Source organism: Stegostoma tigrinum, chromosome 22, assembly GCF_030684315.1.
Source record: "Stegostoma tigrinum isolate sSteTig4 chromosome 22, sSteTig4.hap1, whole genome shotgun sequence".
Classification (NCBI taxonomy): Eukaryota; Metazoa; Chordata; class Chondrichthyes; order Orectolobiformes; family Stegostomatidae; genus Stegostoma; species Stegostoma tigrinum.
The window spans coordinates 20,751,829-20,779,304 of record NC_081375.1 but is presented as its reverse complement, the minus strand read 5'-3'; the positions used below and the strand labels follow the sequence as shown (position 1 = coordinate 20,779,304).

General features: G+C 42.0%; 1 protein-coding gene across 2 annotated transcripts in view; it reads left to right on the top strand.

Moving 5' to 3' along the window:
* The first annotated feature begins 413 nt into the window (after positions 1-413).
* The window catches only part of LOC125463672 (zinc transporter ZIP11-like), a 695,024-nt gene continuing 667,961 nt past the window's right edge, over positions 414-27,476 (top strand). For both annotated transcript variants that reach the window (XM_048555242.2, XM_048555241.2), the window contains exons 1-2: positions 414-600; positions 13,182-13,220. In XM_048555242.2, the coding sequence (XP_048411199.1) occupies positions 493-600; positions 13,182-13,220 (147 nt within the window). In that variant the 5' untranslated portion in view covers positions 414-492. The remainder of the gene's footprint in view (positions 601-13,181; positions 13,221-27,476) is intronic.

The window sequence follows — 27,476 nt, the reverse complement described above, 5'->3', positions numbered from 1 at the left end:
AAAATGATAGCACCGTGTAACCAGCAAAAAGAAAACCTACACCAGCGTTTGTAAAATCAATGCTTGCAGCAGCATATACGGTAGTTTCTGTCTGCAAAAAGGGTGCAACCGGCCAGAGTGGCGCTTGAAAACAATACATTTTTAGGAGAAAACATTAACGCATTCTTTTGTTTTTAAAGTTGCACATGGACACGGAACGAAGGTGATCACTTTCTGACTTCCACTGGGGACTGTTGAAAGCAACAGGACATTGGATACAGCGTGAGAGGCGGGATAACAGCATGATAGACAGGCGGTCCGACCAGTCGGCACTCAGATATTGCAATCCCTGGAATCCATTGGATGAGGCTGGGGGAGGCTCAGCCAATAGACGGTCAAGGGGGCGCGGAGAAAGAATGTTTGGAAGACACGTGGGCAGCAGGATGAGGAAGTAAGAGAGAAGCGCTGACAGTACAAGAGGAGCGTTAGTGACACACATACACACACAGGAGTATGATCGAGGGCTGGAGCCCGGTTCTGCAGAGCCTCCTGGGCACATTCTTCACCTGGGGGCTCACCGCCGCCGGGGCTGCTCTGGTTTTCATCTTCTCGCACGGCCAGGTCGGTATGAAGTGGAGACCTGACACTGAGTGCATACGTGAGCTCAGTCCCCGGCCAGGCTGGTCTCTGCATAACTGGTTAGCTTCATCATGAGTTTAACTTGATTCCTGAAAGTAAAATCTTAAATCAAAAGCGTGCACGACCTTTGGAAGGCCCAGTTGTTTCCTTTAGGCAGTCTGTATGATCATGACGTGGAGCCCTCCATTTGGACCACATAGAAATGCAATGGTTGACTTGGCAAATCAATTAAAATAACTTCCTCAATGAAATGCTCATGAAGGAACATTGTCAGTATATGAGATGTCCTTTATATTGTTTTGGTTCCTAGACAGTACAATATAAAGTATAATGTACTTTTGAAAGATTTACGTCTCTATCTTTCCCTATGACCTTTAGCCTTGTGTCATGGTAGTATTAAAGCATTTTGCAATGCTACATTGACAGCCCAACCCTTCCTGGAAGCTGACATCTTACAGTCATTCTTGTACAAATTAATCTCCAGGCCACTCACTCTCTTATTCTCATCTTTCTTTGTTAATTTTTGTGGAGAGTTCCTTTTAGTTTCCTTTTAGAAGGTTCACTGTAAAGGGTAATTTCCACCGAATGGGAATGATCTGGAAACTGTCTGTGAGGGGGTGAAAGTTGAGATGATCAGTAATTTCAAAAGCAAGTTGTGTAGGCCTTTGAGGGAAATAAACTTGCAGGGGTACATGTGGGTAGAGTGAGGAAAGAGAGTGAATGGATTGCCCAACAGTCAGCCAGCGTGGACTCTGACCTGAATGGCCTCTTCCAGTTTGGCTATGACTAAACTGGGACAGCACGTAATATTTTCAGGCCCACAGCAAGTGTAATGCAAGGAACGATTTCTGCAATACGTTAGAGATACACTGTATTGTTAGTTTGCGTGTCTTTTAATGTGAATCACTTCCTGTGATGCTTGTTTGAAATGAGTTAAGACAAAAATTGATGCTGTGATGGAGATACTTTGTGGAAAGAATATAACTTGGATTAAGAGCAAGCTTTAGGGAGGGGCCTGAAAAGCTATAGAAGAGGTAATAAGGCAGCGAGGTTTAGGGATTTGATTAGGGCCACTGGAACTGCTTAATTTAGATTTTCTTATACTGCTGCTTGTGTCACTTTGTTGGAGACAAAGTCCTGACTGTATTTTCTGCCACTACAACAGTGACTGCATTTCAAAATTTCTTCATTGGCTGTGCAATGCTTTGGGATGCCCCAGGGTCAAGAAAAGGTCTATGTAACTGCAAATACATGGGGAACAGTAGCAGTATTAATGTGTTATTGAGTCAGTAATCCACAAACTTGGATATATGATGTGGAATTGTGTTCAAGTCCCAATACGGCAACTAGGAAATCTAGATTTCATTGACTAAATCTCAAACAAAAGGCTCATATCAGCAATATTGACCATGAAACAACAGGATTGACATAAAAGCCCATTTACTTGTTAACATCTTTTTGGGAAGGATATATGCAGTCACATCAATGTTGAGTCAGATGGCTGTGGATTTCAAATATCACTCGTGGATTTGAACTCAAATCTAGGTCTGTTGATGGAGCGCTACGGTTTATGGCTGCCACCTTTCATTTGAGATATTAAACGCTGTCTGCATTGCCAGGTTGAAATAATAGATCCCATCTCACTATTTCAATGAAGAACCGGGAAATTTTGCCTTGGGGCTGATATTTCTCCCTTAGTCAACATCACAAAAACAGATGAAGAATCAGTATTATTTCACAGTTTGTGTCAGGTTGCTGCCACGTTTCCACAGGTATAAATGTCTACACTTCAGAAGTATTTCATTGGCTGTAAAGCACTTTGAGATCTTTTGAAGCTGCAGTATAAATGCAAGTGTTCCTTTTTCTTACCTGATCGAGGACTCCAGACCCAAGCCATGTCTTTGACTCTTTACTGTCCTCTGAAATGATCTGGAATGTCACTCAGTCGATGAGTCAAATGCTGGCTTAGCTGATGGTGGTGACACACAGTGAATGAATTAATAAACAAATAGCTTTCTTGAGTGCAGAAGGCTGAAGATAGAGGGGACTGGGGGACTATGGAAGAGGAAAAGGAATGGGCTGTTCGAGATCGGGAGGGTGAGGCCTTGAGGGAATCTAACAATGAGGATGAAAATTTTAAATTTGCGGTGTTAGTTGATTGGATCCCAATGTTAGTTAACAGGCAGAAGGATAATAGATTAGCATGCCTTGTGTGGGTTAGGAGACTTGCATGGACTCATGTTTATGGAAGATAGGAGCTGCTCAGGAGAACATCGAAACATTTGATTTGGGAGGTGTCAAAGATGCACAAGAATATTTCAGTGGCAAATAGGCAAGGCCGTGGAGAAATTTCATCAGATTGCACAGAGTTGATGCATATTTACAAAGATTACATAAAGTAGACTTAATTGACTTGTTTGAAGAAATGTTTGGTAGTATAATTTTATGTGGACTTGAAAAAGACATTTTGTAAACTTCTACTTCAGAAGTTTTTTTTTAATCAAATCTGTTCAGACATGTTATGGTACCTGTACGGAGCAGGGAACATTCTGGCCCAAAGGAAGGACATTCCCAATATGACACAAGAGCCCTCTGTTCAGAGAGTGTTAGCCAAACATAAAGTCCATTGTTATAAAAGCAGCTAATTGGCCTGTTCAGGAGATTATCTATATTTTTAAAGACAGAGAGCAGGATAATGATCATGGATCCGAGTTGGAAGGAAATGATAAGGAATCTATGCTGGACCCCAGTGATTCGTGACTTTAGTTCTTATTGAATTGCATGGTGTTCTGTAGGGATGTGTATCCAATTACATACGGTTAGGCGGCATTTGTAAAATACTGGCTTCTAGACGTAGTAAGTGAAAAACCAATCCTGTTGGCAGAAGGTCAAGACCCAGAGGGCACAATTTAAGGGGATTGGCCAAAGAAGTAAAGATGATGCGTGGAGAAGTGTTTTTACGCAGTGAGTAGGTAGGATCTGGAAAGTCTGAGTGTGTGGAAGAGGCAGATTAAATCATGGCATTCAGAAGGAAATTGGGTAGTTATCTGAATTGAATTTTGCAGAGCTACTGGAAAAAAGGACAGAGGCAGAGATAGGACTAGCTGAATTACACTTGCTGAGAGCTGGCACAAACAGGACAGGCCGAATGGCTTCATTCTCTACGGTAGCTCTTCTCGGATTCAAAAGTAACGCCCCAGATCTTCTGGCCTCTGGGTTGATAGCAATCTGACACACAATCCAAAATGTGTGAGGAACCCCCGTCCCCCGACAGAGATCTTGATGCACTGCCCACTGTGAGAACAGCCTAGCATGAGTAATACCCCCTATCTCTGGGATTCTCTGCAAAAGATCTCTGACTCTGAACTGGACTTAGATTGTTCCACCTGAATAGATGCCTGAATATTACCTGAATAGATACACAGGAAATTTTTGATAAAAATCCTCGCCTAACTTAAGGAAAAAAACCCTAAATCCTGAATCCCCAACTACTCCCAGACTAAGCCCATTTACCCCTCCTGCCCATGCTATCCCTGACTTGACCTGACCAACACCTTCCTCAGTTTGATTTGACTACCTTCTTTGCTTGACCTGACCTGATCTACTTCCTGACCTTGCCCACATAAACACCCCTCCCTACTTGCCGATCTGCCACCTTACGCTCTTGCCCAGCCACTTATATTCAAACAGGAGCTTTAACCTTATCTTAAGACAGCTTGAGCTTGAAAAAGTGTCTTTAGAGATGTGATAGCATTGCAGAAGGAAGCAGGGGGGATTTACCAGGTTGCTGCCCAGGCTGGAGAGATTGGACACACTGGGGTTATTTTCCTTGGAGCAGAAGAGAGTGAGGGAGGACATGATTGAGATGTATAAAACTGAAGGGCATAGACAGGAAAAAAGCATTTCCTCTTGATGGCGAGATCAATGACCAGGGGTGTGGATTTAAGGGAAGGGACAGAAAGTTTAGAGGTGATGTAGTTTTTCACCCAGAGGGTGGCAGGAATCTGGAACTCACTGTCTGGAAGGGTGAAAGAGGTAGGAAACCTCATAACATTCAAGATGTACGTCTATGATGCCAAAGCATGCAAGGCTGGGAGCTAAGTGTTGGAAAATGAGATGAGATTAGTTCGATGGTAGTCTGTGATTGGCATAGACTTGATGGGCCAATGGGCCTTTTCCTGTCCTATAGACATCTATGACTCTTGACACTAGTCACAGACACCACAGTGATCCAGTGGAATTCTCTGACGGACACTGCGCTCCGTATTTCTGGAGAATTAGGGCACTGTGATGAAGAAAGTTTGAAGTGTGAAAGATTGGAGTGGAGCAGTATTCAGAAAATGATTGCCACCCCAGAGAATATTTCGTCCAGTGTGTTTTATCTTTTGTCTGATGACAGGATGAAGGGAGCATTTGCTTCTTTAACGAGCCAGTTTTATAAGATTCCCTGCAAGTTAAGATATCTGATTTCCGAAAAGGTAATCAGTAATAAGTGGTGTTTAGACAAATAAACTGATTTAATTTGTTGCTAATCATGATCTAATTGTACAGTCCCATCGATATTCTAAATGCTGCTGGGACTTCGTGTGATGCACAGGAAGAAGAAGCAGCTTGTACTAATGTTTTAAATCTTGAGATTAGATCACTGCCTCAAGCATGTTCCTTTCTCAAGTTGTTCTTGTACCTTAATCTTTGTGTAGTACAAAATGATCTGTCCCCTTGCTATTTATTTAATCCCTGTAATATTGAAAAACACAAATTGTAATTTTCCTCTGCATAGATTGTCCCAATAACGGATTACAGATTATGAATTTAGTACATATGTGAGTAAAAAGTTGCAAAGGGACATAGATCTCAAGTGGGTGATCAAGATTAGGGTCATCAAGGTTAAATGCAGAGGGTTCTGCTAAAACACAACAGTTGCATTCCTGTGCAACATTGCATTATGCGTTATAGAAAATTGTGCTATAGAAATAGCAAGACCTATGGGAAAGGCAGGGTTGGGGCAGGCTACCAAAAAATGTCACTCAAAATTGCTCAAAAATCACTCAAAAGCCTAACACAAAGAATAGCACAGTTTGAATAAATGTTTACTGTGGTTCATTGTTTCTTGGGGTTTGGCTTATAAAAAAAAATCCAGCTTTTGCTGTTTTGCCCTTTTTCTTCTTTCATGAAGAAGCTGTTCATAGGGTGCCAAATAAGGTCTTATTCCATGAGCAGCTACGCTGTTGTGTTCTGAATTGTAATCATTGTCCACTAAGAGCTGCAACTGCTTCTCAGTTTCCCTCAGGACAGACGACAAAACAGAAGTGGAAGTTCTCGCAGTGCTGCATCCTGAACTTCACCTTCTTCATCCCCAACTTCCACTTCCCCCCTCAGGAACAAGTTGCTGTAGATCAGCTATAGAGAGGTCTTCATATTAGGACTCAAGCAGCTCTTCAACATGCTTACTATCTGCTTCTTCAAATCCAACTTGCTTTGCAGATCAACATAATATTGTTTGATTGTTGGGAGCTCCTCTGATAGGTCAAAGCCTTTAAAATCTTGAAAAAAAATCGTGAGAAGCTTCTTCCAAACTGCAAACAAACAGTCCTTACTGATATCACCCCATGATAATGTCAATTGCATTCTTGATGTTAAAGATCTTCCAAAATTGAAGAACACTGTCTCCCTCAGCGGCTACAATCAGCCTCTTAAATGTGCACCTTAATTAATAAGCTTTAAAAGCTGCTATTGCATCCTGGTCCATGGGTTGAAGGAGGGAAGTTCTGTTTGGGCTTGGAAGTTGAACTGTAATGTTTTCGGAAAACTCACCAATGGTGGGAGGATGGGTTGGTACATTATCCAAGGGTGATGAGAATCTTGAAAACCAAATTTTTTTTCCCTGCAATTCTCCCTGAACATATCTTCCACAACATCAACAATTAGATTGCCAATGGAATCATATTATAGCCAACAAAAGGTCGTGTTTTAGAAATAGCATTCCACTATTCATCAGTTACGTTATTGCCAATTTGTGTTGATGGAACATGCATTATGGCAGAACCCCCTGCATGTGTCAACTATAAGGTCAGCCACTTTGGACCCAAGAAAGAGAAATCAACATATTTCTAAATGAGAGAAACTAGAAACTGCAGAGGAACAAAGAGGTTTGGGAGTCCAAGTATTTCAAATCATTAATGGATAATAATAATTTGTAGACAGATACAAAAGTCAGATTGAAAAGGAGGTTAGATTGTAAAGTTGAAGACGTTAATCCCTTAATGATGTAAGAGCTTTGTTAGGGTCCCGTCTGGAAGACTATGTTCAGTTTTAGGCAGTATTTCACAGGGAAGGCTACATTGGCCTGCGATTGGGGTGCATTGCAAATTCACTGAATTGATGCAAGGATTTAGAGGGTAAAATTGTGAGGACAGGATGTAAAAACTTAGTTTGTGTTTGTGTTGAAGGTTGAGGGATGTCTCTTCGAGGTGTTTCAATGTTAAAACATTTTTATTTTAGTTTTCTTTGGATCTACACTGTTGCCTCTGGTGGAAAAATCAAGGATTAATCTTAACATTGGAAGGAAATTAGGAAGCACTTTTTCCAGACATAGGATGGCAATGATCTGAAATGTTATTCTCAATTAGCTGTGGATTCTGTGACAACTGGAGCTTTTAGGAGTGAGATTGGAATTGCAGTTTCTTTTTTTGTCATTGGAGGGAAGAAACAAAGTATTCTGTATAGAATTGAGGCATTGAGGAAGCTTGGCTTAATTAAAGCAGACTTGATGGCCGATTGACTGATCTGCTGATTTTCCTAATGGTTTTATGGAGATTTATTTGGAAACAATATTGGAGCATTAATTTTGAAAAGGCATGGAATATGCTGTCAGCTGCTCTTAGCATTAAAAGTAACCAAAGAACTCCATGCAAAATGGTAACACTATAAACATCCAAGGCTAAGAGCTGACTTGAGGATGTCATGTAATCTATTTTGTGTATAGAAGTTGGTTTCTAACTGTTTCTGGTTATGATTTGCTTGTCCTCCTCAACCAACACTCTCAGCAATTGTACAGTCTTCATCTGGCCAATATTTTCCTTTAATGTTGCTGATACTTAATGGGGTTTGGCCTTTGGTATTTTGAATTTTGCAGCTTAATGAGTACTATTTACTAAAGAGTAGTTGTGATTATGAGTTGATGTAAAAACTGTTGCCAGAAATGCAGAAAACAGAAACCCAAATAAGAGTTGTAACATAGATAATATGATGTGGAGCTGGATGAATACAGCAGACCAAGCAGCATCGGAGGAGCGGGAAAATTTGACATTTCGGGTCAAGACTCTTCTTCAGAAATTGGGGAGGGGAAGGGGATTCTGAAATAAATAGGGAGACAGGGGTAGGCGGATAGAAGATGGATAAAGGAGAAGATAGGGTGAGAGGAGACAGACAGGTCAAAGAGGCGGGTTTAGAGCCAGTGAAGGGGAATGTAGGTGGGGAGTTAGGAGGGTATAGGTCAGTCCAGGGAGGACAGACAGGTTGTGGAGGGGGATGGGATGAGGTCAGTGGGTAGGGGATGGGGGTGGGCCTTGAGGTAGGAGGAATGGTTAGGGAGGTGGGTATGAGCTGGGCTGGTTTTGGGATGTGGTTGGGGGGAGGGGAGATTTTGAAGCTTGTGAAATCCACATTGATACCCTTGGGCTACAGGGTTCCCAAGTGAAATGTGAGATGCTGTTCCTGCAACCTTCAGGTGGCATCATTGTGGTAATGCAGGATGCCCAGGATGGATATGTCGTCTGAGGAGTTGGGGGGGTGGGGTGGGGTGGGGTGGGGTGGGGGGGTGGGGTGCGGGATTGTTGTGAACCGAGCGTAGGTGTTCTGCAAAGCGGTACCCAAGCCTCCGTTTGGTTTCCCCGATGTAGAGGAGGCCACAATGGGAACAGCGGATACAGTATATAACAGTGACAGATGTGTTCATGAACATCTGTTTGATGTAAAAAGTCTTCCTAGGGCCTGGGATTGGGGTGAGGGGGAGAGGTATAGGGGCAGGTGTAGCACTTGCTTCGGTTGCAGGGTAAAGTGCCGGGGGTGGTGGGGCTGGAGGGGAGTGTGGAGGAGACAAGGGAGTCACGGAGCGAGTGGTCCCTCCAGAAAACACATAAGGGAGGGGAGGGAAAAATGTCTTTGGTGGTGGGGTTGGATTGTAGATGGCGGAAGTGTCGGAGGATGATGCATTGGATTTGGAGTTGGTGGGGTGCTCCATGAGGACGAGGGAGATTCTGTTTTGGTTATTATTGCGAAAAAGGGGTGTGAGGGATGAATTGCGGGAAATGCGGGAGACACTGTCAAGGTTTGTAACATGTTGGATTCCATTGTCTTTGTTCAGCTTGTAACATAGGCGTCATTCAAAATGAACAAATTGACATTTTTGAAGAAGTGCCTGATCTAATGCAGTGTAAAGCAAAGACTGAAAAAAGTATAGATTTAAATAGAGAAGACGTTCACTTACACACCTTAACCCTATCCCTTTGGTATTTTAAGCACACATTCTAGCTGTTTAAAGTTAGTTAGTGATGACTTGAATTTGATCTGACAAGGGATTGTGGATCAGACCCACTGAAAATTTCATAGTCATTTGATAACTGATTTTTCTTGTTCTGCACTTCATGAATACCAGCTCTAACAATATATATAGCTACTAAGTACAGAAACAGGAAAAACATTAAATTAAAATGAATACTGTAGCTTGTTGTTAGAAGTTGGATTGCTGAGGGGAAGAGGGAAATGATCATATTGCTCAGCTGGTATGATTTTCTGATTTATAGTGGTAGTGAATTTTACTGTAATCCCTGACTACATTTGCCTCACCCTTAACAGTGCAGCATTATCTGCCTAAGCCTTAAGCATTGGAATTTCCTTCCTTAATCTCTTTAATTCTTCCATTCTCTGCTTTTAAGACACTGCTTCATCAAGAACAACCTTCTCCTTTAATTCACTTTAATGTTTTTTGCTTTAATTCCATTTCTATTCAGCGCCTTTGGGCCTTCTTATAATGCAGACGACACTATAAAAGCAAATTGTTTTGTTGCAGTCGCTGAGATATCTGATGCAACCTTTCTATTACAGTGTTAGGTAGAAGTTTCTGATAGAAATTTACAAAATTATGAGAGGCACGGATGGACTGGAAAGTTGGAGTCTTTTCCCCAGGGTAGAAATGTCTGTTACTAGGGGACATAGGCTTAAGGTAAAAGGGGGAAAGTTTAAAGGAGATGAGAGGGAAGTTTTTTTTACAGAAGAGGGGAAAGTGCCTAGAATGCTGTACCTGAGGAGGTGGTTGGGGGCAGATACAATAGCAATAGCGCTAGCAATGTTTAAGAGGCTTCTTGACAGATACATGAAAAGGCAGGGAATAGAGTGCATAGGACCATGGACTGCGTAGAGGCAAAAAGGCTTTTTGTTCAGACAGTCATCATGTGTCAGCACAGTCTTGGTGGGCTGAAGGGCCTGTTCCTGTGCTGTACTGTTCTCCGGTAACCCATTAAAAGTAAATAATTAAAACAATTTCACGTAAAATGACAAAAGATTCAAACTCCTTAGTTCTGGTTTCTTGACTGACAAAGTGTATAAATGATTATTGGGGACAGGTAGAAAAGCAGAGTTGGGACCACAGCCTTCAATGGCAGGTAGACTTGAGCGCTGAAGGGTCTACTCTTGCTCATTTATATAGGTATGTTTGAGTGTTTTTCATTTTTTCCATTCTGCCTCTTCTCAGTTTTAATTTTTCCACCTCATCTAAGTTACCGCAGTTTTTGTTTTCTGAGCCTCATTCCTCAACAAAACTAGATTTTAAATTTATTGCATTTCTTTCCTGTATGCTTGTTATCACTGGCTTCCATTCTTCCTCTCGGAGACAGAAACAACTCTTCTTTATTAATATGGACCGTAATCCAAAGTGTGAATGTTGAATTAGTCTCCGGCCAAGGTTTAGAACCAGTTAAACCATTGATTAATTGCACAATATTCGGCGCCATTTGTAACTTCTCAGATACAAAAGCAGTTCACCTCTGAATGCAACAAGACTTAGACATTATCCAGGTTTGGGCTGAGAAGTGGCAAGTAACACTCACCATACCAGTGTCAGGCAGTGACTGTCTCCAAGAGCTGTATGACGCTATGACTCTGTATGAGCAAGTCTAACTATTACCCCATGATATCCAATGGTGTTACCATTAACTGAATCCCCCATTTGAATCTGTGATAATGGGAACTGCAGATGCTGGAGAATCCAAGAAAATAAAATGTGAGGCTGGATGAACACAGCAGGCCCGGCAGCATCTCAGGAGCACAAAAGCTGACGTTTCGGGCCTAGACCCGAAACGTCAGCTTTTGTGCTCCTGAGATGCTGCTGGGCCTGCTGTGTTCATCCAGCCTCACGTTTTATTATCCCCCATTTGAATTTCCTGTGGTTCAGACAGTTGACCAGAAACTGAATTGCACTAGCCATATCAATACAAAGGCTACAAAAACAGATCAGTCATGGCTAATCCACAGAGCCTACACAGGCCTGGACACTATGATCAATTTAGCATGGCCAATCCATCTAACTTGCACACTTTTGGACCATGGGAGGAAAGTAGAGCACCCGGAGGGAACCCATGCAGACAAGGAGAATGTGCAAATTCCCGACAGACGGTAACCCAAGGCTGGAATTGAATCCAGGCCCCTGGCGCTGTGGGGTAGCAATGTTAACCACTGAGCCACTGTATTGCTGTAGATCTTGACACTATCCAGGAGAAAGCAGTCTGCTTGATTTGGTATCACATCTGCAGACAGCTGCTCTGTCTGGCAGTCACGCTCAGTAACTGTGTACCATCTACAAGATGCACTGCGGAAATTCACTAAGGCTTTTTTGACAGCACCTTCCAAATCCATGACCACTATTATCAAGGGCAGTGGATACATGAGAACACCTGCTGTCTCAGCCAGTAATGCCCGTCTTCCGTGAATGAATGTATTAAGAAAACAACATGTATTCATTGATCAACTTGTTCGTCTGAGTGGTTTTAAAAATGGCTTAGCTTTCTTATTTTAGAGTCACCATAATAAGAGATTTTAGTTCTGTCATCAGCTGCTGAACTGTGCACAATGAAACACTATGAAAGATATGGACTGTCCCTATTAGAAGGATCCGAACAGGGGGAAAAATACTTTTAAAGTCATTGTTCTGCAATTTGATACAGGTCCATTGTAAAAAGGTTGATTGAATGAAAATAACATTTTTTTGGGAACGATTCAGTAAAGTATTTATTATAACACGTTTTCGTGATCTTTTCAGAGTTTTTATTTATACCTGATTGTGTATTTTAAAAACCGTAGCCATAGTTGGAATGTAGAGAAATGTGCAGTCATTTTGCACCGAACTCCATGGCCCACAACAAGCAGTGATAAAAGTGATCACATTATCTGGCGTTTCTTTCATTGATGTTGATTGAAGGATAAGTGTCAGCCAGGAGAATGCTCTTTGTGTAGAGACTTCATAATTTTACTACAGAAAATATTTCTTTTTCCAACAACACCTGATTATTTTAACATTGCTGTTTGAAAATGCCCTTTTGAAGAACTTTGTTTGATGATCTGAACATTGTCTAGTTTTGAAGACCTGTGGAAAATTGGCATGGTTTTCAAAACATTTCTGGTTTAGGAACTGCTTTTCTGAAATCCATTTGTTGATAATGTAATTAACTGAAATCATCTTAAAACATAATATTTAACTTTGCAGCATAAAAAAAGAAATACTGCATTTACTTTTTGTCCGTAATCCAATGGACAGTTGGATTTTTTTCAGAACAGGCTTGCACAAGTTTACCATGGCTGTTTTTTTTTTAGTTATCTGATTAATGACATGGTACTTGTCTTCAATGCTTAGAGTGGTATACTGCTGAACATTGTATTAAGGACATGTAGGATCCTTATTTTATCTCACAGCTTCCATTGTCTAAGGTCTTAGGGATGACCTCTTCACTCTGAAGGATGACCATGGCTGTGTCCTACTACTGTTTGTTATTGTGCAAGCCAACAATTAGGTTTGCTTCTATTGATTTTGGTGTTCTAGTGATCCAAAGCTTATTGGATCAAAGCTTATTAGACAATGAAAGAATGGTGTGGTGTTCCTGAAAACCTATTATGCAGAGCAAATTATTGACTTTTTTTGAAAAAGCTAATCTCTTTCAGAGAGAATTCTTCCATGTCAAGTACCACAGACATTACTATTAGCCAGTATTCACTTCCTCTGAGTGTGAGTGATCAATATTTGCACATTGCTGGATTTCAAGGCTGTAATATGGAACATTGTCAGTTTTGATGGTTTTGAGACAATAATGTTGATGTTGAGCAAAATGCATGCCCCAAACAGTTGTCATTCGTTTCAATGTTATTTGTGAAATCTTAGAATTTACAAATTTGGTTTTTTGTCTTTGGGGTTTTGAAGCCAATGAAGTCTGAAGGATGTCAATGCCATTCAATAAATTCTTCACCACTTCTTGTTCCAAGTGTTTTAATGACATTCTCATCTCTGTCTCACACAGAAACAAATACTGGATGGAAGTCTTGGTTTTGCTGCTGGGGTGAGTGCATAAATAAATGTTCATCCTCATCTTTGAAAGATGTGATTGACAAAACCTCTTCATTGAATGAAAATTTTGCACGAGTAACAGTTTATTGTTGCATCCTTTTATTGTTTGAACGAAATTATGTTAGGACAAGATAGAAAGGGGGAATAAGAATATGCCAAAGAATCATTCTTTTGAAGAGAGTGATTGCTGAAATGTTCCTCCCTACAAGAAAGGATAAGATACAATCTACCGCCAGCTGCATTACCAAACAGACAGAGAAGGTGTCAGCTTGAATCAGAGAGAAAGACAGACTGGGCTGACAGGAAGTGAGAGCACATGCTGATACAAATTAATTAAAATTCAATGAAATTAATTTATTTTAGCAACGTGCTTGAAGAGTGTGGTAATAGGGAATGCTACTTTTCTGTGTTCGTCAAGGTTATAGATGTCTCGGATGAAGAATGCAAATATGTCTTCACTTCAGAGGCTAAAGCCTTTGAATTGGGAGTTATCAAATTCGGTATAGCACAAGCAGATGTGGTGTGATCTTCCTGAACTTTACCCCATATATACAAAGGAAGAGAATGATAGCTTGATGGGATTACAAAACATTAGAGTGGGAGGAGGCTTATATGAGGCATAAACGTTAGCATAGACCTGTGTCTGTGTCGTAAATTCGATGTAACATTTTCATTGCTGTGATGTTTATTATTGAGGCCTTTGTGATCAAACCTTTCAGAAGGCACAGAGGTATGGGATGCTTTATACTGTGCAGTTACCAGGAACAGGATTGAGAGTGAGCAGATTATTTCATGGTGAGCCGATGAAACAAGGACAGGAATTTCTAGTGAAAGCAGAGTGAAGGTTTTGAGTTCAGTAACCCTTCTTCAGAATAGTTAACCTCAAAATGATTAATGTCCATAATGAATATGAAATGACTGCGCATTGCATCTATCTTCCTGAAGTATGCTTTGAGATTTTGCATTGAACAAATGAATATAGGAGCAGAAGGAGATCACTAGGTCCCTGAAGCCTGCTCCACCACTCAGTATGATCACAGCTGATCCACTTGTGTTTTCAACTCCACATTTCCACCTACCCCAAGAACTTTTAATTGCCTGGTCTAACAAGACCCATCTACCCATACTTAAAAATATTCAGTGATCCTGCCTTCAATGCTTTCTGAGGCAGAAAGTTCCAAAACTTTATAACCTCAGAGAGAAAAAATATTCCCCTTATCCCTGTGCTGAAAGCATGATCCCTAATTTTATAGAATAGAATCATACAATGCAGAAGAGGCCCTTTGGCCCATTGAGTCTGCACTGACAAAAACTACTCTCAATCTACACTGGACCCACTTCCCAGCACTTGTCCCATAAGTTGAATGTCATGATTTTAAAAGCTCGGAGGAATAGAGGGATCTTAGGGTGCTTGGCCACAGATTCCTGAAGGCAGCAGGACAGATTACTAGGGTAGTTAAGAAGGCATTTGAGACACTTGCCTTTATCAATCATGGCATAGTTAAAAGAGCAGAGAGGTTATGTTGGAGCTGTACAAAACTGGTTAGGCCACAGTAGGAGTACTGTGTGCAGTTCAGTCTAACTGACCCCACAGTATAGCTCCATTGTCCTGACTAGTTAGCAGACTAAAGACATTTGCCTGCACCTTGCATGCATAGTGGCCTAGTTTCAAAAGCTGCTTTGAGTGGTGTTTATGTGATTGGAGTTGGAGTGCATTTATCATTTCAAGGGAGTGAAATTTTCTTTGTAGTTAACATGTAATTGTAGGCATTGGCCATAATTTTGGCCAAGTTACCAGCTGGCTTTCTGGTTCCAAAAACAGCTCGCTTCATTTTCAAACTTCTTCACTTCTTAGAGCTGTACGAAAGGAGGCAATACAGAAATACTCTGCAAGGTAAGGGTCAGCAACATCATAAACAGCTTGGAGGGATTGAAAGGCCAGTAGCTTTCAGAACACATCATTTCAGTTACCGTTGGCAGATTATGTTGTATTGCAAGGAGTCTGAGAATGACTGAAAAGGCGTTCGTTGTGAAAAGACTAAGTGGAATCTAAAATTGAACTTGTGAACTATAAATGGGAAGCTCATGTCTTTCCTTCTCTCCACTTGAATCAAGAGCTGAAATCTAGATCTTGGTAGTTTCCAAATGGCAGGGGGATCCCTGGTAAATAAAGTACTTGGTCATTGAAGGAATCCGAAATTCACATGATGTTTTAAAGGGCAAAGATTGAACCCTAAAAACAAGAGTGAATGCATTTTCCACTGGCTTAGATTTTGTTTCCTATATGTGTGGTTGCACCATCTATGGTGTTCTTACACTGAGCAGATGGGCGTAGGAGCTGGAAGAGTGGGGGGGTGCAGTTATAGTGGCTAATTCAATGATGACTTCTTTCGACTGGCATTTCTATTTTGAGACAAAGAACAAAGAACAAAAACCTACAGCACAGGAACAGGCCCTTCGGCCCTCCAAGCCTGCGCCGATCAAGATCCTCTGTCTAACCTGTCATCTATTTTCTAAGGGTCTGTGTCCATTTGCTCCCTGCCCATCCATGTACCTGTCCAAATATATCTTAAAAGACGCTAACGTGTCTGCGTCTACCACCTCCGCTGGCAACGCATTCCAGGCGCCCACCACCCTCTGTGTAAAGAACTTTCCACGCATATCTCCCTTACACTTTCCTCCTCTCACTTTGAAATCATGACCCCTAGTAATTGAGTCCCCTACCCTGGGGGGAAAAGCTTTTTGCTATCCACCCTGTCTATACCCCTCATGATTTTGTAGACCTCAATCAGGTCCCCCCTCAATCTCCGTCTTTTAAATGAAAATAATCCTAATCTATTCAACCTCTCTTCATAGCTAGCACCCTCCATACCAGGCAACATCCTGGTGAACCTCCTCTGCACCCTCTCCAATGCATCCGCATCCTTTTGGTAATGTGGCGACCAGAACTGTACACAGTACTCCAAATGTGGCCGAACTAAAGTCCTATACAACGGCAACATGACCTGCCAACTCTTGTACTCAATACCCCGCCCAATGAAGGAAAGCATGCCGTATGCCTTCTTGACCACCCTATTGACCTGCGTTGTCACCTTCAGGGAACAATGGACCTGAACACCCAGATCTCTCTGTTCATCAATTTTCCCTAGGACTTTTCCATTTACTGCATAGTTCGCCCTTGAATTTGATCTTCCAAAATGCATCACCTCGCATTTGCCCGGATTGAACTCTATCTGCCATTTATCTGCCCAACTCTCCAGTCTATCTATATTCTGCTGTAATTTGTGACAGTCCCCTTCACTATCAGCTACTCCACCAATCTTCGTGTCATCAGCAAACTTGCTGATCAGACCACCTACACCTTCTTCCAAATCATTTACATATATCACAAACAACAGTGGTCCCAGCACAGATCCCTGTGGAACACCACTGGTCACAGGTCTCCAATTTGAGAAACTCCCTTCTACTACTACCCTCTGTCTCCTGTTGCCCAGCCAGCTTTTTATTCATCTAGCTAGCACACCCTGGACCCCATGCAACTTCACTTTCTCTGTCAGCCTGCCATGGGGAACCTTATCAAATGCCTTACTGAAGTCCATGTATATGACATCTACAGCCTTTCCCTCATCAATCAACTTTGTCACGTCCTCAAAGAATTCTATTAAGTTGGTAAGACATGACCTTCCCTGCACAAGACCATGTTGCCTATCACTGATAAGCCCATTTTCTTCCAAATGGGAATGGATCCTATCCCTCAGTATCTTCTCCAGTAGCTTCCCTACCACTGACGTCAGGTTCACCGGTCGATCATTACCTGGATTATCTTTGCTGCCATTTTTAAACAAGGGGACAACATTAGCAAGTCTCCAGTCCCCTGGGACCTCACCCGTCTCTATGGACACTGCAGAGATATCTGTTAGGGCCCCGGCTATTTCCTCTCTCGCTTCCCTCAGTAACCTGGGATAGATCCCATCTGGACCTGGGGACTTGTCCACCTTAATGTATTTTAGGATACCTAACACTTCCTCCTTCCTGATGTCAACTTGACCTCGACTAAGCAAACATCTATCCCTAATCTCAACATCCGTCATGTCCCTCTCCTTGGTGAATACCGATGCAAAGTACTCGTTAAGAATGTCACCCATTTACTCTGACTCAGCGCATAACTTTCCTTCTTTGTCCTTAAGTGCGCCAATCCTTTCTCTAGTTCCCTCTTACTCTTTATATATGAATAAAAGGCTTTGGGATTTTCCTTAACCATGTTTGCCAGCAATATCTCATGTCCTCCCTTAGCCTTCTTAATCCCTTTTTTCAGATTCGCTTGACATTCCCGATATTCTGTCTTCAGTCGCCAAGACCTCATGTATGCTTCCTTTTTTCTCTTGGCGAGTCTCACAATTTCACCTGTCATCCATGGCTCCCTAATCTTGCCTTTTCTATTCCTCATTTTCACAGGAACATGTCTCTCCTGCACACTAATCAACCTCTCCTTAAAAGCCTCCCACATATCAAATGTGGATTTGCCTTCAAACAGTTTTTCTCAATCTACATTCCTCAGACCCTGCCGAATCTTGGTATAGTCGGCCTTCCCCCAGTTTAGTACTCTTCCTTTAGGATCACTCCTATCCTTGTCCATGTGTATTGTAAAACTTACGGAATTGTGGTTGCTATTTCCAAAGTAGTCCCCTACTGTAATATCAACCACCTGCCCGAGTTCATTCCCCAGCACCAGGTCCAGTATGACCCTTTCCTGAGTTGGACTACATACATACTGCTCTAGAAAACCCTCCTGGACACACCTTACAAACTCTGCTCCATCTTGACCCCTAACACTGAGTGAATCCCAGTCAATGTTGGGAAAATTAAAATCTCCCATCACCACCACCCTGTTTCTCCTACATCTATCCATTATCTCTTTACATATTTGTACCTCTATCTCACGCTCGCTGTTGGGAGGCCAGTAGTACAGCCCCAGCATTGTTACTGCATCCTTCCTATTTCTGAGTTCTACCCATATTGCCTCACTGCTTGAGTCCTCCATGGGGCTCTCCTTCTGTGTGGCTGTGATATCGTATAGCTGATGGCTGTGCTTGCTTGAACAACTTAGCAACTGATATCTGTCAATGCCAAATCTGGTGTATGTTAAAAACTGATTAAAATGCTGAAGAGTGATGATACTCAAATTAATTTTTAGTCTGAATTCCATTGTATGCCCAGTAGTTGGATACCTGTGACTCTTTGCTAGTACCAGTCTGTTATTTTAACTGTGGTGCCTTCGTCAACCCTCGTTGGGTAATTTGTAATCCACACGTAGGTGCTGAGAGATTGATTTCTCTTGTAGGAGAGTTTAGGACCAGACACTGTCATATCAGAGTAAAGGATCACCCATTCCAGATGGAGATTGGTGGAATTTCTTCGGAGGGCAGAGAATCTGTGGAATTCTTTACAGAGGGCCATTGAGGCTGGGTCATTAAGTATATTCAAGAGTGAGATTTTTATACAGGTTTTTAATCAGTAAGGGAATTGAGAGTCACATGGAAAAGGCAGGAAATTGATTTTGAGGATGAACAGATCAGTCATGATTTCATTGAATGGTGGAGAACCCTCTGGGTGGAATGCTGTACCTCTGCTCCGACATCATTTTTATCTTCTGGAATGGTGCCCATGTCTGCTTTTTGATCACTGTGCCAACTGCAGGAAGAATTTTGGTAAACTCTTGCTGACATCAGTGTAGGAGTAGGGAGATCTATAGCAGAGTAAAGCTCAAAGGTTGAAATGCTCTTTATTTGAAATCACTGTGGATTGTTTCCAGCGTATTAATGAGTACCTTTATGACGAAGCAGTTCTAAGCAAACAGCCCTGAATAATAGCATAGTGCTGTTTTAGACACCAGCTACACACAAGCTGACGTCAGGGTAAATATCCCTAGGCCCACCATTGTGATGGACACAGCAATCCCAATATTTGTTTTGAGAGGCAGCTGAAGATGAGGCTTAGAGGCTGTTATTTAACCGTTCCTTGTGCTCAGTTTAGCTTTAAACTGAAAATGCCTGCAATAATGGCATTCTGAGTCTGTAATTAGCAATATCAGTCAGCTCCAATGAGGAGAGTAGATGTTAATGTTCCTGACATATATTAGCTCGAAACCACCTGGTAAAGTCTTTACATGATAAACATGATGGAAAGCCCAGTGAAACCTGTAGTACAAATGGCATTGAAAATTGCAGTTATAACTTCTGAATCTAATAATTCACACAAACTGACCAATTAAGGTGGATTGTGCTGTGGTGCTACTTTTAAGCAACCACCTCAGTGAAAGATAAAAGAAAGGTTTTGAATTTAAAAAGGAGTTCTGATTAAGAGTCACTGGATTCAAAACAGTAACTCTGCTTCACCCCGACAGACGCTGCCAGACCCTGCTGAGTTTCTCCAACATTATCTGCTTTCGTTTCAGATCTCCAGCATCCGCAGCTCTTGTTTATTAAAAAGCGCATACTCTGCCTAGATTCTGCTAAACCTAGTGATTCTTCTTTTTTTCTCTCCTGGCACAAACCACCTCAGGATAAACAACTTCCATTTGTTTTGTTCCAAATCACTCGATACAGTAGGATGTAGGCTTTGTTGCCTGGCCAGCATTTATTGCCCATCCATGGTTGTCCTTGAGAAGTTGGTGGTGAGCTGCCTTCTTGAACTGCTGCTCTCCACTTGGTGTTATACAGCCACAGTGCCATTTGGGAGGAAGGAATTTGGCATTACAACACTGAACGAACAGTGATATTTGAGTAGCTTGTTGGAAAACTTGCAGGTGCTAGTACTCCCACGCATCTGTCCTGTCCTTCCAGAAAATAGTGGGTTGTGGGTTTGGAAGGTGCTGTCTAAGGAGCCTCTGAATTTCTGTAGTGCAGCTGGTAAATGGTGCACACTGCTGTGATTGAACATTGCTGGTGGAGAGTGTAAATGTTTGGCATATATGGTGCCTATCAAACTGGCTGCTTTGTACTAGATGTTGCTGACCTCCTTAAGTGTTGTAGGAGTAGCACTAATCCAGGCAAATGGAAAATATTCCATCACACTGCTGACTTGTGCTTTGTGGATGATAGACAGAATTTGGTGAGTTAAATGCTGGGTTACTTGCTGCAGGGCTGCTAGCTTCTGACCTGCTGTTGTAGCCACAGATATTTTATGACTAGTTCAGTTTAGTTTCTTGATACTGCTAACCCCTAGAATATTGACAGTGGGGGATTCAGTGATTATAATGAAATGGAATACTGGACTGATCGATAGATACTCTCTTATTGGAGATGATCATTGCCTGTCACTTATGTGGGCACAAATTTAGCTGCAGTATTTATAAATATTTTTAACCAACTTATTATCACAATCTCTGAGGCAGTTGGGACTTGGACTTGAACTTGGGCTTTCTAGCCCAGATGTAGGGATACTATCGCTGGGCCACAGAGTTCCACCACAGTATTTATGTGGCTAGTCTAGTTCAGTTTTGTGACAATGCAATCTCAAAATGTTGATATCAGGCAATTCAGTGATAGTGATGCCATTGACTATCAAGGTGTGATGATCAGAATCTCTCTTGTTTGGTGTGGTCATTGCCCAGCACTGGTGTGGTGTGAATGTTACTTACCACTTGCCAACCCAAACCTAGTTATTGTCCAAGTCTTGTTGGATTTGGACATGGACTGCTTCGCTACCTGAGGAGTCACAAATGGTGCTGAACATTGTGCAATTGTCAACAAACATCCCCAATCTGACCTTGTGATGGAGGGACGGTCATTGATGAAGCAGCTGAAGAGGTTGGCATGGGTCAGTGCCCTGAGGAACTCCTGCAGGGATGTCCTGGAGCTGTGATGACTGACCTCTAACAACTGTTACCGTCTTCCTTGGTATCCGGTATAGCTGTAACGAATGGAGAGCGTTTACTTTGATTCTCCTTGTCTTGCTGAGGCTCTTTGATGCCACATTCAATCAAATAAAGTCTCAGTGTCAAGAGTAGTCACTTGCATCTCCTGTCTGGAATTCAGGTCTATTGTACATGCTTGAACCAAGTCTGGAATGGGATCAGGAACTGAGTGGCCCTGGCAGAACCTGTACTGTTTGTTAGTGAGCAGGTTATTAGTGAGCTTTATAGGACTGTTGATGACTTGACTGATGATCAGGTTCATGCTGATTTTCTGCACAACTCTTGTATGGTCAGTTCTCTGCATTGCCAGGTAGATACTAGTGTTGTAGCTGTACTGGAACAGTTGGCTAGGGGTGCAGCAAGTTCTGGAGTGCAAGTCTTCATTGCTGTTGCTGTAATGTTGGCAGGGCCTATTGCCTTGTTGTATTCAGTGTCGAAGGCAGTTTCTTAATATGACTCAGTGAATTGAGTTGGTTGAGGATTAGCATCTTTGATGCTGGAGACCAGTGGGGAAGGCTGAGATGGATGACCTATTCAGCACTTCTGGCTGAAGGTTGTTGCAAATGGTTTAGCCTTAATTGTTGCATTGATGTACTGGGCTCCTCTATCATCGAGGATAGAGATATTGGTGGATCCTCCTCCTCCAGTGAGTTGTTTAATTGTCCACCACCATTCACTTGGATTTTCACAGACACTCGAAATGGTTCGCCCCTTTATGGATGCTTCTTTTGGAGCTCAGGTGGGGTGGGCAGCAGATTACCAAGAGTGAGTGGAGTTGTTGCATTTTGTTCAGGCAGTCTTTGAGAACATCCTTGAATTAGGTCCTCTGCCCTCTTGCTAACACTTGTTTTGTGAGTCTTGAGTCAAGCATGTGGACTATGTGACCTTCCCATTGCACCTCATTGACTGGAACCAGTACCTCGCAGCTGGAGATGTTGACTTCAGAGAAAACACTGATACTAGAGCGACTGTCTTGCCACTAGATTTTGCTGGGGGGCGTTGCTGGTGATATTTCTCTCGGGGTTTGAGGTGACTGCCGTAAGTTGTTCATGACTGTGATGTGTACAGCAGGAAAGGTAAGACTGTTGCCTTGTGGACCATGAGCATGGTTCTTCCTCCCTCTTTCTGTAAATAATGGAGTGACATTTGCAATAGCTGATTCCAAAGGCACAATTCTTCAATCTGGAGAACTTTCAATAATAATGACGATCATGATCTCCAATTTCTGAACCTGTTTCCTTTTACCTCTGGGCAGGAAACCGTTCAGTTCTGGAGAATTGAATTCTCTATTGCCATCTCGTACTTGCATTCCATCCAGAAAATCTTTTGTCTGGACTTAATTTGATGTGTTTTTGCACCGCTAATATTTCAAAACCCCTGTCTGTTTTAAAAAAAAGTAGAAAATATCAATTTATCATTCTTTCTCATTAATATTAATGCTTATTGAAATGTGTACTCTAGCTTTGAGATAATTTGAAATTTATTCCATAGTCCCTATCTTTCTTACTTTGTACACGTTTTATTTACAGGGTTGTGCTTTGTTGATGCTTATGACATCTAATTTGTTTTTCCTTGCATTATTATGAACATTTTCTTGGAACTGGAGATTGTCTCTCAGCTCGCTTGATGTTGCTGATTGCTTCACACCCCAATCCTCTTCCTTCAGGCATTGAATCCCAGCAGCAGTTTGCTTTCATTTTAATTCCCATGTTGTTTCATGACGACTTTTGTCTGGATTCTGCTGTTGGAGATACTCCTTTACAGACTGTATTATACTGTTCACAGCCCTGGGCCACCAAAAGATGGTAAACTGGTGGTCAGTTCTCGTTATCTTAATCTCTTCACTTCCAGCACAAGCTGTGTCAGCAACACCAATAAATCTAACCTCAATGTGGCATTAATCTCCAGTCACTGACGATTTGTCAAACTATGTTTATTTGTTTCTGGAAAGGTAGTGGTATTTCTTGAGGTGCATATTCAGGGTTCCCTGAATGCCTGAGCTGAAGACAGTTCTGGTTTCAGTATTAGACTAAAATGTGAAGCAAGGGAGCTTATTGCTGAACATGTTTTCTCAAAAAGTGTTCAGATCACCCTGAGCTGGAACTGCTTCTCTACAGTAGCTACATGAGTGGTGTTCATCATGAACAGGATGCTGCCGTCAAGCCATTAAAGGTGTTCCACCCATCACACAATCCAGTCATGTGGTATTTGAATTTTAGTGCTGGAGTGTTGCCGGACATTTCAAGAATTGGCGGATTGTATCAAACAGCATGTTCTTTTGGCTGTTTGCAACAGACAAGGTACTGACCATCCCCAATCAGCCCATGTTTGCAAAACCTGAAGCACTGTGTCCAACATTAGATATGTCATGCAGTCCTACAACACGGACTAGTCCGTGCGGACCAAAATATCCATTCACGCGAACCCCATTTCCCCACACTTGGCCCATATCATTCTAAACCTTTCTATCCGTGTATTTGCCCAAATACCTATTAAATGTTGTTAATGTACCCGCCCTCAACCACTTCAGCTGGCAGCTCATTCCATATGCGTACCACCCTCTGTGTAAAAAATATATGTTGCCCTTCAGGTTCCGGTGTATTCTTTCCCCTCTTACCTTACACTGATGCCCTGTAGTCCTCGATTTCCCAACCCTGGGAAAAAAGACTGAATACAATCACCCTATCCCCATGCCTCTCATAATCTTATACACTTCTGTAAGATACCCCTCAATTTCCTATGCTGTAAAGAAAATAGTCCCAGCTTGTCCAACCTCTCGCCATAATTTAGTCCCTTCAGCCCTGGCAACACCTTGTAAATTTCTTCTGCACTCTTTCCAGTTTAATAACATCCTTCCCATAGCAAGGTGACCAAAACTGAACACAATGCTCCAAGTGTGATCTTGCCAACATCATGTAGAACTGCACCGTAACTTCCCAACTTCTATACTCCGTGTCCTGACTGATTAAGGCCAGTGTGTCAAAAGCTGCCTTCTCTGTCCTGTCTACCTGTGACTCCACTTTCAGAGAACTGTGCACCTGAACTCCAAGGTCCCTCTTTTCCACTGCACTCCTTAAGGCCCTATCATTTCACATGAAACTCCTACCTGGATTTGACTTTCCAAAATGCAACACCTCACAGTTATCTATATTAAACTCCATTTGCCATTTCTTGGCCCACTTCCCCAGCTTGTCGACATCCTGTTGCAATTTCTAACAACCTTCCTCACTGTCCACAATACTGCCTGTTATAGTGTCATCCACAAACTTACTAATCATGCCTTGTACATTCTCATCCAAATCCTCAATATGGATAACAAACAGCAATGAGCCCAGGACCAACCCGAGGCACACCACAAATCATAGGCCTCCAGTCAGATAGCATCCTTCCAGTATTACCCTCTGCTTGCTACCATCAAACCAATTGTGTATCCAATTTGCCAGCATTCCCTGGATTCCATGTGATCTAACCTTACAGAATAGCCTACCATGTGAATTCTTATCAAAGGCCTGACTGATGTCCATATAGACTATATCTACTGCCCTGCCCTCATCAACTTTGCTTTTTACTTCATCAAAGAACTCGAACAAACTTGAGACATGATCTCACATGCACAAAGCCATGCTGACTACTCCTGATCGAACCCTGTCTTTCTAAATACACGTATATCTTATCCCTCAGAATCTTCTCAAGTAACTTACCTACCACAGATGTTAAACTTAGTGGTCTATAATTCCCAGGTTTTTCTTTGCAGTCCATCTTGAATAAGGGCTCAACATTTGTTGTTCTCCAGTCTTCCGGGACTACACCTGTGGCTAACGATGATGCAAATATATCACCCAGGACACCCATAATTTCTTTCCTAGCCTCATGCAGGGTTCTTGGATGTATCTGATCAGGACCAGGAGATTTCTCCACTTTCGTACATTCTAATACTTCCAACATCTCCAGCTCCAGAGTTCATTGGCCTTACTGGTCAGCCTGTTTGCATTGAAATAGGTGTAATTTAATCCAACAGGCATTCCTCGCTTCCTGCCCTGTTCTATCCTGATCTGTCTCTTCAACTTGCTATTTCAGATTCGTATTTCTCTTTCCAGCCTCACACTTGCCTCCCTGCTGAATGCACTTCCCAAGGGTGTAGTCACCAGGGATGATTGAAGTGTCCCTGAGCTTCTACATCCTGTCGGAGGAGCATGCCACTGCCCATCTCAGCTGCTCTAAGACTAAAGAGGGAAGTTAAAGGGACCTTACCTATACTTTTTGCTCAGCCGCTACTCACCGAAGCCTATCATGCCAATGCCTTACTTCTTAGTCTGCGACCAACAAATTAGCCTGTCTGTCTCACCCCTTTTTTGGTTAGAGGAGGAGGGAGGGACACGCTACGTTGATGTGAATCTGCAATTGCGCAGAGTTTGCTAAATCATCTAAAGTGTGCTAAAGATTTTTCTGACAACCCATTTAAGATTGCCAGTTCGGAGCCCACAATACTCTGTCCTTTGTATGAACATTCCCAGTTTCAACTGAACAAAATAATTGTCTAGCTCATTCCTTAGTGCAATGACTTGACCATTAAGAGTCAACTTGGCTGGTTTAAATTTAAATAAAGCTTGACAATTAACTGTGGGTCATCATGATCTAACTGGTACAATCTCCAAGGCACCACCTCTACCAATCATGATCCATTTTCCAACCAATCCACACTCTTCTGAGTCAGTATAAAAAAGCTGTTCCCCTTCACGTTTGTATTCTTGTAAATTTGTCCAGGGATCTGGATGCACACTCAAGGGGATAGTGATGAGTACTAATGCTGGGATTGTGGGTTACTGGTACAATAATATGGTAGGGATTGTAGATGGTGGATACAAACATTTGCAATTATTGAATCCAAATTCACTTTTTACTTCATCACCTGCCTGCTTAATTTCAAAGTTTACTTTATGTGTTTTACGTTGTATTTACGCCTGTATTTTACGTTGATAATAGGATTCTGTGTCAATCTTAGCTGCTTGTTGTAACATATTTTCCAGAGATGCTGTGACTTAAGACCATAAACTATGAGTAGACCATTCAGCCCATCAAGTCTTTTCTGCCATTCAGTGAGATCATTGTTGATCTGATTTAATGCCAACGGATTTTTTTAAAATTTGTGAAACATATAGGAGACCAGTCTTAATATTTATATAGATTTTAAATTATTCCATCTTTCCTTTGACAAGTTTATGTTTTAATTCGAGCCTTTCATGTATTTGCAGGAACTGAATGGTGTTAAGTGTTTACATAGAGTCATAGAATCTCTATAGTGTGGAAACAGGCCCTTCAGCCCAACAAGTCCACACCGACCTTCAGAGCATCCCACCCAGACCCATCCCCCTGTAACCCACCTAATCTACACATCTGTGAACTCTACGGGCAATTTAGCATGACCAATCCACCTATGCTGCACATCTTTGGACTGTGGGAGGAAACCAGAGCACCCGGGGGAAACGCACGCAGACACGGGGAGAATGTGCAAACTCCGCACAGACAATGGCCTGAGGGTGGAATCAAACCCAGGTGTCTGGCACTGAGGTAGCAGTGCTAACCACTAAGCTACCATGCCACCAGTTAAATTAATGATTCAGAACAATGGCACTTTCTGCTTAAATGAAGCCGGTGTGTAGGACAGTGCTTAAGAAGTGTTGTTGTGATAACATAAGTTTTATTCCATTGAAAAAAATCCTCCAAGAAGCTTACGCAGGGAGAATTCTACACATTTTGCATTGAAGCACTTGTACAACACCTGAAAGTATTGGTCACAGAGTCCTGTGTATGGACTTCTGTCTCAATGGCACTGTGGTTGGTGACACTTTCAATACCGACGTATTATATTTCATCCCTCTCACTGCTAGCAAAATTTCATATCCTGGTCTTCCGCTTGACAAACAAGAGATGCTGAGACTCCTTCTCAAAGCCATAGAGTCAAACGTCAGATGGATGAAATACAGTACATCAGCATTGAAAGTGAGGGGGCAATGAGGTTGAAAACTCAGAAAAGGGAATTATCCATAGCAGAATGAAATGGACCACGATTTTCTTTCAGTGTGATAGAAATCTTAATACATTAGAGATACCTCTTTCACAATAAAATTAAATAATAGACAATGATACAACTTAAATCCTTCGTTCTCCTTACTCACAAAAATATTGAAGAGCAGAGAGCCATTGTATTTATTACCTGTCCTGGAGCTCCTGCCTCTGGATCCAATCGAGGACCATAAGATGAATATATCTTGCAGAAATGCAAAACATAAATGGAAATGACCTTTGTCATTTATTACTTCAAATCCAAAGATA